Here is a 14,405-nt window from a genome sequence, read left to right as displayed (position 1 = left end):
AAAGGGGTTCATTTGAGATTTTGAGTTTCTCTGCTTGGGACTTTGATTGACCCATCCTGCTTGAAATACTCTTGCACTTTGTCTATCAGAAAGATGGAAAAGAGAGTTAGGTGTGAATCCATAGCAGAGGTGATAAACTGGACCTGTGAGTGAGCAATTCAATAAACTGGACCTGTGAGTGAGCAATTCAATATGACTAGTTCCATAGCAGAGGTGATAAACTGGACCTGTGAGTGAGCAATTCAATATGACTAGTTCCAGATAGCATTGTGAATATCTGCATGAAAAACAGTTTTGCTTGCCTTGTTAAAGCCTAACATGAACAAAAATATGCTAAGGGCTTATGCTTATATATACTGTATCAGACACTGGGTGTATCAGCAGTCTGTAAATATTCAGGGTGGGGTGATGAGGGGAAAACACTATAATTAAAGAGATAATTACAAGAACAATAGCATTAGTGGGAGAAAATATATTTGTAAAGTCATCTTGTGCCACCTGTTGTATTTATGGAACAAAGTTCAGGTAATGCAAAAGCTCTTACCTTCTCAGAGCAGTTTGTTCTGAGCAGGGGAAGGGAAAAGCGGACCTCTTTCTTCTCTGATGATGGATCAGAGAGGAATTTCAGTAGCAGAAATGAAGAGTTATTATTTTTTCTCAGAATGGTGTTCATGGCTGGACTTTGTAGCGCAGGGTAAGTTGCCTTAACTTATAACTCGTAGATCTTGTAAATGTAAACAGACCTGTGTAGTCTGCTAAGTCAGGGGTGTGTAAGGTGTGTGGCTTGGGGCTGTGCTCTTTAATAAAACATTTTAAACATGTTTTATATGTGCCAAAACCCCCCATGTATTTCAAGAGTCTCAATATAAACTTTGCTAGCTCATTGATCCTTGAAAACACACTGTTCATAGAAAAGTCATCTTTGGAGAGCCTGAGTGGTAAATGGTAGTATTTGAGTTGCACTTAAAAACCCTTTTTCCAAAGAAAGTAAAACATCAGGAATTGTAGGATTTAAATTTTCTTATAACGTTTTTATAGACCTTTTTTATTTCAGACAGCATTCCTCTAATTTATTACCATTTAATAACTGGAATGTATGTAATTGATGTATTTGGTCTGGCAAGTTAGTTGGTGAAAAGTGAGTGCATCAGCAAAACCAGTCACAGCTGACATCCTTGTGGAGACAGAAAAGGTCCCAAGCTGGCTATCCATCAAAAGTAAACTGTTTCTTCCCTCAAATTATTTTCAGAGCATCACCATGCAATTTAACTGGGATGTGTTCAGTATATGTTCTCTGATAAAAAGGTTATTACTACTCAGATACCAATTCAGCAACACTGGCAAATGTTTTTCTTCCTTCAGTTAAGTGTCTGTATTGACCTCTCCTATAAATCTGAGGGACCTTAGCCTCCCCTTCTTTTTAAAACCATTTTTTGGCTTTTTAAAAAATTTTAAAACCTTTATCTTTTGTGTTAAAAAGTAAAAGTGAAAGAAACGCATGATTTGAAAATTGTATTCTACAATACATTAAGATGCATGCTGTGATAGAAAGTAGAAATATCTAAAAAGCATGACATTATCAGCAGATTTGTGAGATTGGTCCCACTCAAGATTTCTGAATCTGCTTATTATGTCCTATTATTTATATTAAAGAAGTGATTTGAATGCAATTAGAACATTCTGAACTGTGCTGTGGTAAAAGTTACTATTTCCAAATTTTTGGTGCCTTAATTCAGAGGAAAGAATGTTACTTCTCCTGCTGTGTGCATAATAAGATATTAATAAGTTTTAGGATACTGCTACACAGACCCCCACTTTTAGGCTCCTGGATGATGATTCTTCCAAGAAAACAAAGACTTCTAAGAGTTTCTCTAATGGGCAAGAAACATGCACACAGAACTGGGGGTAATATAAGACTGTGCCTCTAGGGTCCTCTTCTGTAGACCCACACTGAACTCCATGAGCCTGCTCCCTTGGACTTCTTCAGCCTCTCTTTTTCCCTGTTTGCTAAAATTTAGCTGTCTTTGAGTTTTCTTACAAGGAACACACCTATTCTAAGGGGTTGTTGTTGTGTGATGTTAAGGGTTGCACATGTGAATGGAGGGAAAAAAAGTGAAAAATAGTTCCATTACTTCAGTATGTGTAAAATGAATCCCCAGAAAACGAAATCTGACTGTGCCTTTGACTCTTTAAATGGGGGAAAAAATGTCTTCCTGACCATTAGTGCTATTGGAAAAGCCCATTTAATTAGAGGGAGTAGCTGTATATGACATTATACCATAATAGGCAGTGAGCTACTAGGAATTTATATTTTTCCTGCTTTCATGGCCACTGAAGAATATATGGAGAAAAAAATACAATAGTGAAAAATCTGAGGGACTTTGCTTCAATAATTTAGAGTTAAAATGACTTTTGCTTTCCCACATGGGGAATTGTCAACAAGTAGATATTTACTCTCTGGGCAGAACCAGTCCTGAGCCAGGATGTAGCTTTATTTACTCCCTTTATCTTCTTCATTGTTCTTCCAAGAAGTTGCCAATCTCATATGCTGTTGCAATCTGTTTAGTTCTGCTGAAGCCATGCTTAATGGGATGGTTTGCACTACTTCCTGTTACTGTGTATGCTTACAGTGTTTAACGAAATCCCACATGATCTTCAAATTAACCTCAGAGGTTAAGCCTACCTGAAAAGGTCAAACACACACAGCCTCGTGCTGAAACAACCTAAGCCAATAGGATCAAAGTTTATTGTAAGATTTCCAGCACTCCCTGACTAAAGCTAGCTCTTGTATTTACTTATTTAATTTATCTTAAAAATAAAGTGGTTTGGAGCCATTACATCTTCTTCCAAATCAGGAAGCAGAGATCAGTGCAACTTTATGTGTTTCATTTCTTGCTCAGTGATCTAAAAAAACATCCCAAAAAAGATTTTATTTTAGTCTGCAGTTTATCCAACATCAGTTTGTTTCTTGCACTTGAACTTGAGTATGGCATGAAACATTCTGCAGTCTTGTTGGTTGGTGACCAACAAGATGGCCAAGGGCTGCTGACAGCTCTGGTTTTCACATAGCCTTTACTCTTCAGTAGTATCTGTCAGGAGTCTTTTTGTGTCATTGACTGTGAGTTTGTCAACTTGTTCACAATTCAGTGTGAGGGACCAGGCTGTTGAGTAAGTTCATTCTTTCCTTTTGGAGTGAAGCCAGAGAACTAAGGGAAAGACCTGGGAAATTTCTGTAGGGACTGCCTCTTCTCCCTTCTTATCCCTCAGGTGGAAAAAAATGTGAGACTTTTCCACCTGCACTGTTGACAACATGCAGTGAATCTCAGCCTCATCTAATTATTATCAGTCTTACCTTTTGTAACTTCAAAGTTTCTAGTCAACTCTGGAGCTTTTTTAAATAGAGGTCACAAAAAAGTGATTCCAGGGACCAAGCTAGAGAAAGATCCTGAATGGCTTGCAGTTGTCTTTTATTTAGGAGTTTTGTCCACTTAACAGACAACAGCAGTTTGTGGACTAGTTGGGAGGGAGTGAAGCTGTAATTTCAGGTGTGAGCAGTAAGTCAAAAGTCCATTTTTAAAAATTGTGTCCAGTCGATTGTCATGAAAATTAATCTTACAGTTGTCCTGGATTACAACAGCTCTTGTGATATGTGAATTACCTATAGTAATCTAAATCTGGACAGGGCTATATTCTGAGAACTATTAGGAGTTTCAGATGGACAAGCTTAACATAGTTGCTTAATTGTGTTAGTGATAAGTAGTTCTCTGAATTCTTCCCTCTTTTGATTTATTTCTCTGAAAAATCACTTTAGAAGTATGTGACATATAGTTTATATGATTCTGTGGCAGAAAACTAATGGAAGAACTCATTTATCTGTGTCTTTTGGCTTTTGGGGAAGGAGCTCCTTGCTTTTCAGGCTTTTACTTGAAGGAAAGATGCAATATATATTGCCTTTGTTTTTGTCTTCTTTCATGGAACATAAGTAACTTGTTTCATGCAGTGAGTCCATGAAGCAGAATACTAATTCCTAAGACATCATGATTAAAAAAGAAATATCTTCTCTGCTTCAGCCAAACACTTACATGATTCTTACCATCTTTGGTGGATTCCAAAGGTATGTATGAGAAAGTGGATAGGGATTAATACGTCAGTTGTTTTTAAAGAGAGGTAGTAAGTGAAATGAAGAATTCAAGATGTTGCCTCTATCCTTTTACAGAAGAGAAACTTCATCTTTCTAATACTGTTTATTATAGCTGCATTTTTGAAACAAGCTCAAAACATGTCCTTCTGGAGAGAACACAGCTCTCTTTCAAGTCTCCTTTCAAACTCTCTGGCTTCTACCATCCAAATCTCTAGTAGTGTCTTCAGACATTTTAACTTGACTGTTCATTTGTGTCATCTACCATGATGGATGTCAAAGACTGTTTAAGGACTTCAGGTGCAAGTTAAGGTGTATTTCAGTGTACACTTTTCCCTTTGGTTGATAGCATTTGACCTTGGTTCTGTCTCTGATTTTTTTTCTGACTTCCAGCTATTGAAAATTAATTTCTTTGTCTGCAAGGTAAGTTGTAATAATAATTTTTGCAGATGTTGTCATTTGCCTTTATAGAGTTATTTTAGGGCTCAATTCTTTGTGAAAAAAAAATTCAAGATTCCAAGTTTTTTTGGGTGTTCTAAGCTGGTTAGCATGCTCCCAGGTATGAATAATAAACACCTCAAGTGTTTAGCACAAAACCAACCTCTGCTGTTACATTCACTGAAAGCAGCAGTTAATGGAGGTTTGCTGATATCTACCTTTGATATTAAAGCCTAAAAACATAAGAACTGTCTTGGTGGTTCCCAATAAAGCCTGTTTCTTTGCCTTTGCCAAAAGAAGGATTTGGGAGTTTGACCCAGTCCTTTAAATTTCTTACTATATTCAGTTGCCTAAATGCATATTAAATTGTATGCAGAGAACTTGGGTGTGTTGGAAGAATCTGTAATAACTTTAGGTTTTGAGGAGTCAGAAGGTTGTTTTGGGAATCATGTGCTTGGACTCATGTGACAGCTTTCTCCCTGAAGGTGTCCAAGCCACCATTTGGCAGTGTTTAATCCCTAAACTGGGATTTGTCTGTTCTCTTTTTCAGGGATAAAAGTCTTATAGTCACAAGACCTATGGATCCTTCACCCAATGTTTCCCACTCTGGTATGCTTCCAGTGTAAAAAAGAGAAAAGGTATTCCCAAGCCCATCTTATCAGATGGGGTTTCAGCCATTTGCCCAGTTTCAGGTCACCTCAGTTTATCCCCATCATCATTACAAAGTAACCCAGCATATTTTCTGGGAACAATGAGTCATAAGCAAAGCAATAACAACTGTTTTCCACATTAGTTTGCTTCCTCCTCTTGGTTACAAAACCCTATTATTATTATTGTTTACATTTAAACAATGGGAATGCTCTGTCCCTGCACACCACCAGCCTCGAACCCTTGTGGTCCACAGGATTTTTGTGGATGCTCTATAGCACAGTCATGGTAGCGTGCTGCTGCCCTGAAGTCTTCTTTGCAAACAATGGGCTTGTTCACTCGTGAATAGTTCAAATTTTTAAAAACTATTTCCTCTATGGGACTATGTTTTTTTAGAAAGGAAAAAACAGAGTTTGCTCATGTAGAAGGCAGCGGTGCTTCAGGGAGAGAAGACATGTTTTAGATCACAGTGATGACAGTTAAGCAAGTGAGAGGAGGCAACATGGTATAAAACAATAATATAAAACCAGAGAAAACGTGACAAAGTAGGCTTTGGGTTGCAGTGTGCCAAATTGTGGAGTACACCAGAAATATACTGATTAGCTGCCAATCTCTGCTGTTGCATGGGAGGCACTAACTTCAGCGGAACTGCTGCCACAGATGGGAACAGGCTTGCATTAGGGCTATTTCTCACCATTTAAGCTGCAGGAGAAACTTTGCTTGCTGGTTTATAGCACAGTGCTTGATCTAAAGTGCTCCTTGCAAGAGGGGTATTTGCACAAGGTTTTATCAGCCAACTGCTGCTGTTACACCTGTAAACCTTTAATGCCTGTGAATTCACCCCAGTGGGGCTGGCTGAAGCTAAATACCACTCAGCTGCCAGGAGATGCCGGGCAGATGCAAGTGCTTTTGAGCAAACTCATAATAAAACTAAGTTTTTTCCTTCCACTCAGATGCAATGAGAGCTTCTTTCTGCTTGCTTGAAGAAGAAAATGTGAAATAAGCTCAATAAAGTAAAGGCTTTTTGTTGTTGGTTTACGGAGAATAACATACTTATATGCTGTTACCTGTTTACAGCTGAGCTGCTGTTTTCTTCACTACTTAATAAAATAGATTTATTAAAAATAAGATATGCATTGGTTTTTTGTACCCTAAGGAATTACATGCAAGTAGCAGCAGGGACTTGAATATGTGTTATATGTCAGACTCAGAGACTCAGAATGGGGAAAAAAGGGAATATTTGAGGGCCTCTTAAAACTTACTTGCCTAAATGCTCTGAAGAAATGTGTACTAGGTATTTGTGAAAGAAAACTTCAATTTCTTGCCCTGAAACTTCCCTCAAATTAATTCCTCATTAGAAAGTGGAGGTACTTTTAATACTCTTAATACTAATTTGCTGTTGTTCTGTTGGTCTGAGAACAGAGTATTTGGTTCTTTGTCTGAGAACAGAATATTTAGTTCTTTGCTGATGCTTTGAATTGGGTGGGTATCTGCATTTGTTATCCTTGGTATTGAGCATTTGGTGTCCTGGAAAGGTGTCTGTGAGTGTTCAGCATTGGCTGAAGTGCTGCAGTGTGGGGCTGAAAACAGCAGCAGTTGGAGGATGTGCTGTGTTTGAGCATGGAGACATGGAGGCTTTTGGCAATGGACATCAAGTTTAAAAGACACTGTTAAATACTTCAAAGATGGGCTGTAGGATGAGACCTGAACTGAACCTCATTTGCTGCCACTGTAGAGCAGGGAACTACAAAGAGTGCCCTCACCTTTGATCCACTTTCCTTGTGCTTTTTTTGCTTAGTGCAAATAAGAGCTCAGTTCAAATTATGTTGAACTAATCAGTAACAGACTTGGTAAGGCAGGAGCTGATGGAAAATAAATGCATTTTTTTGCAGAGTCAACAAGAGGAAGAGCAGAAAGAATGGCTGGGAATAGCGTCTCTGTTGTGTCTTGCTCTTGTGAGATTCATGGGCATTACTTCAGCTGCTGCATGTGTCAGAACAGGTGGAATTTGCTCTTTGGCCTTCGTTTCATCTTTCTTTACATCTTCATTCTCTTTATGGAAAGGAAAAGAAACACAAAACTGTTTCAAAAGCCTCTTAGGGTTGAGGCATTTTCCCAGAACTGCAGATGTGGGGGAACCCAGAAGCATTGCTTTCTGTTAATTGTGACATCCCAATTGGTGGAGGTTGGGAGGTTGATGTGGTGGGCTGCCAAGTTTATATAAGTTTGCATAATTACATCTCTTACATGGCTGGTGCATCTCTTTCTGCTATTACTCATCTTGAAATAGTGTGAAGGTTTTTAAGGTGTGCTGAAGAATCCAGCCTGATGAGAGGCTGGTGCTCACAAACCACCCTTGGCAGAGGTGGGGTTTTGTTGTCTCACACCTCCAGCCAGCCTGCACTGTCACACCTGGGCCAAAAGTAAATACAGTAACAGGGCAAGGAGCTGGCTGTAATGTGGAAAATGAAAGTACTGCTGCTGTTAAAAAGTTTGTCCTTCACACTGCTTCCCTGAATGGGCAGGAAGCATCCCGGAGGCTGGAAAAGAAGGAGAATGTTGCTTTAGGCTGATTAAAATCGCAGGGACTGGCTGCTTTTTCCATCAGGTAAGAGCATAGGCTTCCTGTTTGGATCCCAGAGACTGGAAACAGGACACGGTTACAGCTGCTGTGCTGCAGTTGTTTATGGATGTTATAACAGCTCTTTGCCTGCTTAGGTTTTTTTTAAACTTATTTTATAGAAGTAGCTCATCAAATGAACCACTGCCTTTTAAAATAATATGTTAATATTTTCTTTTAAAACCTGCATCTACAAAATAAAAAGGTGTGATTTATGTAATGTCTTTCCACAAAAAGCAACTCCTGTGAGCCTTACCTCTTTTCTACTGACTAAATTTAACCAAGAATATTGTGCTGCTAAGTACAAGGGATAAGGTATTTTATTCTCTCATTGTAGTGAGACTTCCTTTCTTTAAAGGAAGTGAATTTCTGTTGAGAACCAAAAGCAATTCTCCCAGTTGCCTCTCCAGGAGAAGTCAGTCTGTTTTCTGCTTCTTTCCTTTTTGAGCAGTGGAAAATGGCCTTGTCATTTGCTGGTGTTTGGTATCTTGTACTGAGGAAAATGTGGAGCTTGTTGAAGCCCAGGAGGGTGAAAGAATTGGCAATGGGAGAAATTAAGATATCATTTTAGAAATATTTAAGTGGGGGGAATAGTGACCCTTGAGGATTGCTCAGTGCATTTGCTTGTATTTTTTCACACTTTTCCCATGTGTGGGGACTTTGTGGGATGCAAAGCCACAGACAGCTGGCTGCAGTGTGCACGCCCAGGCCACAAAAATTCTAAATCATGAGTCAAAATCAAAACTGTCTTTATAAGTAAGAAGACAGTGGCATTTTTATCCTGTCAGTTATGTAGATTTTACCATTTTCAAGTGTAATCTCACAACAGTGTGGGTCAGATTTATGCAGTGTAAAAAGGTTGATCGCCCATTCTAGAAGAATTATGCTTATATTTGCCAATCTAAGATGACAAGTAATGATATGATCTTATAACCAGATTTTTTTCTATTCCATTTGATGCTATGAGTAATCTTTCAGTACTGAAATATCAGAATTAACTTGTCTAAACCCACCCCAATTGATTATTTTAGAGATGTGATGGAATGAATATTTTTTTAACTCCTAATTTTGCCTCACATCAAAAACAGGTCTCTCTTCTTGCCTCTCTGTCCTGTTTGCAATTTATGGATTTTTGGAAATGACAATTTCTGCAAATTTTCCTTTCCTTCCTTTGTAATAAATAGTTTTGTAGCCTTTATCTGTGCTCATCAGTATTACAGGAGCATATGATATTTTCTTTGGAGCCAGTTCTCCCACAACTTTTGACCTGAAAGTTTTTCTGCTTCCTGAGTATCTTGTTCATCTGGAAAAAAAAAAAAAAAAGATTCTGTGTACTTTAAGAGTCATAAAAAGGGTTTCCTATTGCTGACAAAGTTTTATTTTATACTTTGGCTATAAATATATTTGTGATTGTGGCACAACACTTCACTGGTTGTAGTGGTCTCTGTTGGTTTTCCTTGATTACTGAATTAGTATTCTTACTAATATATATGTTTCAGAATACATAATAAACCTGTTTTTTTTTTCCTAATTTTAATTCCTGTGCTACTTTCATAATATGTTTCTGTTGTTATTACTCACTGTTGAGTTCTCATTTCTGCTGCCACTAAGCTCCACATCCATATTTTTCCCCGCTTCATTTGCTTCTTTAATCCCACTGCTGGTATAAAAATGGATCTCATCCTCTTGATATTTCTGAATTTTAGTCCTGCCTTCTATCCAAGCTCAACAGTGATTTGGTTTCCCCCCTTAATTACAGTTTTCAGTTGTCATCAGACTGCAATCTCCCACCTCTGGATTTTGAATACCACTGCAGAAACCTTGAGCCCCAAGCCAGAAGTGCTCTTCTCTCACACCAGTGCACTTTGAATAGCAGTATCTCCATTTTGGCACTGCTGCTCTGAGTACTGCTGCTGTTTGTGGAGTTAAAAAGGTCACATCCATTTCTTTGTTGGCTTTGCAGCTGTGGATAGAGGGAACTGTCACTAAATACTGCAGGATAAAGTGCTTACTACTAACACCTGTGTCATTAAATTAATCCTGAAAAAAAGTCCAGTTTTTTGTGTCTCTCTGAAACAAGAAACCTTGGTAAACCCTGTAGCATGGCCAAGGAAAGGCCTGTGATTAAAGACTTGTGGGGGAGCTTGTTAGAAAGGAAATGTAAATTTTAAAAAAGTATAAAATTCAGTTCACAGAACACCAGAAAGATGTAATTTTTGAATTAGAAATTGAAACAGATGTGTGATAGCTGCATTCAGTGATCAGGCTACTGTCATGGCTTTGGTTAAAGCCCCTAAGAGTGGTCATGAGGCCAGAGAAGTACCATCCTTGGTGGGTGTTACTGTGCCTTGAAAGTTACTGACATGTTCTTTTGCCCTTTATTTTACTTTTTGGATGCCTGGTGTGAAAGATGTGTAATCTTCAAAATTTTGAAGTTTATTATTGTCTTAGAGTGCAAAGTGTACTTTTAAGATGTAATTTCTCAGCAGTCTTCCTTATGTTTTTTCCAGGCATTCCCTTTTTGAAAGAGAGTACAGGGTTCAGCCTTTTGATTGAACAGCAATCTTTTCTTTTAAGTGTTCCAGCAACTATTTGTATTTTCCAGCATGCTCATTTTCAATAGAAAGAATATATTTCTTCATGGCTGGAAGCTGTAATTGTTTTTTTTTTGTATCGTTTCCTGACCATGATTTTTGATTGGTTTTCCTTGCTTAAATTTAAGCTTGGATATCATGTGAGGACCTTTTTTGATGACTTTGCATCCAAGCTGAACATTGCCAAAGCAGTTTCAAAATGGATTTGTTTTGTTGTTGTGTTTGTTGCTGAAGATTTAACAAGCTGCTTAGTATAATGCATTTATACAAACATATATGTTTGTGTGTGTGTGTATGTGTGTGTATAATGGGTGTATAAACTAATTTCAGTCCTTGGAATCTTTTGATGTAAACCAGACAGAATTGTAAATCTTGAGTGCTTGATGACTTCAAAAAAGAATGAAACCTCTTTTGCATCCATTCTTTGAAAAAAAAAAAATCAAGAAGGATTAGAAGAAGAAAATGAATGGAATTTTTAAATAGTCTAGTATGCTAAACTAGAAGCCAACAGATTATGCATCAAATTGCTCCATGTCTTAAAAATTCCACAAATTTATAAATTCTGCAGCTACAGGTGTGAGTTAGGTGTATTTTGCTAGGATTTTTTTTCTTTTTGAGAGAGTATGCATTTGCATTATACTAAGGATGATCCTATAAAGATAGCTCTTGTCTTGCTGAATGCTACATTATTTTATTGGTGTGCTTTTTGCTAAGTACAGCACCCCTGAAGGAAAAATGTGTTTAATTATTGTATTTTAATGTTGAACTTGCCAGATTTTAATATCCTTTACCACAAACATTGCCATCCTTATGCTGCACACTTGCACATGCTTTATAAAGCAGGTACAGTGTCTTGTATATTTAAGCCACAGTCGTAGCTTCCTTCTCTGGGTTTTATAAAACTAGGATAACACAGTCTTTAACCTCAGTTGACTTTGCATCCATCCTTTAACAGCTTCTCCCACAGAGTTTTCCTCCATTCTGCAGGCTGGAGCCTGTCACTCACATCCCATGCTGAGGTGGGAGGGAGAATGAACCTGAGTGCTGAGCTTGAGTGGAGTTGAAATTAATTCCTTTACATTTATAAATACATACTCTTGTGCCCACCAAGATTTTCTCAGGAGAGCTCTTGCTTCTTGGTGTTTTAATAGAGCTTAAATTTGCCCTAAAGTCTTCTTGCTAACATGCATGCCCACATAGCACAGTTTGCTGGTTCTATTTTAAGCTGGATCATGAAAGCCAGGGAAAGATGTTCTGCTCCAATGCTTTTGCTCTTTCTATCTGCTCTTCTCTTAAATGCACAGCAAGGAATTCAGATATTATATTCACAGAGCAAACATTTCTCCCATGCACACAGTCCAAAATAGAGTGCTAACACAAAGAGCCATGTGGTTACTGGCTGGAACCCTCTTTTACCAGAAGAGTGTTTCCCCAGGTTCCCAACAGCCAGCTTTCTGTGCAGAATGGAACTACTAGGGAAAAGAATCACTTTTGTCTGAACACCTCTTAACCAGGCATCTGGGACCAAGTTCCTTAGAGACACTGTGGGCTTCTGTCCCTCCAGCAGAGTGGGGGCAGGTTCCATGGCCCCTGCACAGCAAACTCTGAGCTCTCTGTATGTACTTTTTCTTCACGTGTGTTGGTAAGTCTAAAGACACTGGTCTCTAAAAGAGGGAGGTGAAGGTGTGCCTTGTTGGTCAAGATTGAAAGATAGCAGGATTGGAACATACAGTGCTTTATTTTGGTGGTCTTAGCAACAGACATTATTACGTCTTGATCAGTCTGGGAAAAAAAACAACACCCTGGAGGTGTTCAGGACCAGGTTGGATGGAACTCTGAACAACCTAGTTGAAAAGTGTCCCATGGCACAGAGATTAGAACTAGATGGTCTTTTAGGCCCCTTCCAAACCAGACCATTCCATGATTCTATAATATATGTAAACGTGGGGTGTGGAGATTTAAGGCTAGGAAGGTGTAATCTAGGTGAGAGCCTGGAGGATGACTGTTCCAGATATCTATTATGCTAATCCAAGAAATTAAATTGTTTTTAAACTAGTATTAGTTTTTCACCTGAATTACTGTTTTCTCTGATGTGAAATCTGAAGGCAAAAGCCTGTTAAAATGTGGTTGTCCACAACTGGGTACAACATGAAGGGACTCTGGAGCAGTCAGTGTTGATTAAAACAAGGATTTATAGTTCTCTCTGTCTTGACAATGAGAACAAGTACAACCAACATGCTATACGTCCTTGTTTTTCCTCTTTTACATTAATGGAGGGTTTTTGGTTTTGTATTTCTTTTTTCTTACAGAAGTATCCAGCTTGCCAAAGTATCAGGTTCCTAGATCTTATTGTGTGGATCTAGGTGGGAGTAATTTCTATCTGGAGAAGGGTGTAGCTCCTCTTTTGCCTGGTTTTAATCTCTGAAGGAAGGCTATAAAACTTCCTCTCCCCCTCTGTGGATGTTTGAAAAGTGTTCTCGTGTCTGCTTTATCATCATTTATTATCAATCAGATAATAAGGGTTATATTTCCTGCGTGCTGTGCTCCAGGTGACACCAAGCCCATACCACTACTAACAGAAGTATCTGGTCAGCCAAGTACATTGCAGTGGACTCTCTGCCCACTGTTTGATAGCAGCTTGGTGCTGGTAAGTAAGAAGTTAATATCAGTGTGTATATTTGCATCGGGTATCTGAGACTGTTCTTCCTGGAGCCGTGCTGTAGTGCAACAGCCAGAAATAAAAATGCTGTGAATTGTGATCTTTGTCTGAGGAGTACAAGTCATGATACTGATCTGGGAGCACGCTCCACCCAGCGGGTTAGGTGGCTGCCCTGGAAAGGAGGGGGTCTGGGCTTAGAGCTGAGACACAGATCCTGTGTCTGACAGTGCAACAGATGCTGTTACCTGATCTAAGAGAGGTCACCTGCGCCATCTCAGCTTGCACATGTGAGTGTATTTACATGACTTGTGGGAGTGGTGTGAAGACTCATTCACTAATTTTTAACTCTATGGGCAATCTAATGTGCTAATCACTCATAAAATACAGAATAGTTAAGTAAAATATTTCTAAGGAGCATCACTTCTAAATCTACCTTTATTTAAAAACATCTGATATTGCTTAAAAAACTCTTGTGTTTTGGCTTATTACAAAGCAAAACCCCAAAATGAAACAGCAGCACTGAAATTAAATTACCATGATTATATTCTTCAGGTTACATATTAATGTCATGCACTGAATAGAGCTGCTTGTATAGATGATAGATTTGTTAGAATACATCTCACTGGTGTGGGATTACCAATAGTTTCTGCCCATGGCAGATGAGTACAGATATAGGGTGCTTCAGAAAATAACCTCTAGTGTGGTCTGTGAGTGACCTGAGTTTGTTTTGGTTTGCTTTTATGGGATTGGTTGATGGCTGGAAGTGCCAATGCAGAAATGGAGCTTTTTCCCATCTGCAAATGGGATTTTGTGAACAGATGTAACCATCAATTCAATCTTTTTATCCTCGCTGTCCTCTTTCCTTGACCTCTCTTGTTGGGAGAGGACTCTTACAGCACTGTGAAGTGAAGAAAAACAATCCATTTGTTTTCATATGGCTGTTGCTGTCACTCTTGGCTCACTCTTAGTATTAGTGAGTCTGAATGGCCGATAACTAATCTCAAGTGTGTATTAATTAACAGGTAGTCTGTCACTGGGCAATTACTTCAAAGGATCAGGTAAAGCAAGTCCACTCAGGATTCATGTCTGAAAGGTCATATGGAATACTTCTGTTCTAGTTTATTTTGTCATTTGTTGCCTTATTTTCCATTGTCTTATTAATAAGATTTCAGTGTATTTCCACACGTGAGTAGAATGCCTTTTTGTCAGCTGCTGCTGCTGCTTTGGGTAGGCTCCTTCATAGGGAACAGGTGTTTGATGGGTTTCCCACTGAGGAAAACACCCCAGTTCAGTTCCACCAAAGACATG

General features: G+C 38.6%; 1 protein-coding gene and 1 long non-coding RNA gene across 14 annotated transcripts in view; one reads left to right on the top strand and one right to left on the bottom strand.

Moving 5' to 3' along the window:
• The window catches only part of LOC146768774 (uncharacterized), a 42,094-nt gene extending 27,792 nt beyond the window's left edge, over positions 1-14,302 (bottom strand). Inside the window, exons 1-2 of the long non-coding RNA XR_014949819.1 lie at positions 9,636-14,302; positions 545-9,147 (exon numbers count right to left, since the gene is read on the bottom strand). This is a non-coding gene — a long non-coding RNA (uncharacterized LOC146768774). The remainder of the gene's footprint in view (positions 1-544; positions 9,148-9,635) is intronic.
• MCF2L (MCF.2 cell line derived transforming sequence like) overlaps positions 1-14,405 on the top strand; it is a 152,796-nt gene that overhangs the window by 62,264 nt on the left and 76,127 nt on the right. The window contains exon 1 of one of the 13 annotated variants that reach the window (XM_085558656.1): positions 7,182-7,225. The exons of 11 other annotated variants lie outside the window; for them this stretch is intronic. In XM_085558656.1, the coding sequence (XP_085414782.1) occupies positions 7,189-7,225 (37 nt within the window). In that variant the 5' untranslated portion in view covers positions 7,182-7,188. Of the gene's footprint in view, positions 1-7,181; positions 7,226-7,700; positions 7,833-14,405 lie in introns of those variants that run through there. One more of the 13 variants, XM_085558670.1, reaches the window with a different exon arrangement.

Source organism: Lonchura striata, chromosome 1 (assembly GCF_050655825.1).
Source record: "Lonchura striata isolate lonStrDom1 chromosome 1, ASM5065582v1, whole genome shotgun sequence".
Lineage (NCBI taxonomy): Eukaryota > Metazoa > Chordata > Aves > Passeriformes > Estrildidae > Lonchura > Lonchura striata.
This window is presented reverse-complemented; position numbering and strand designations above follow the sequence as displayed.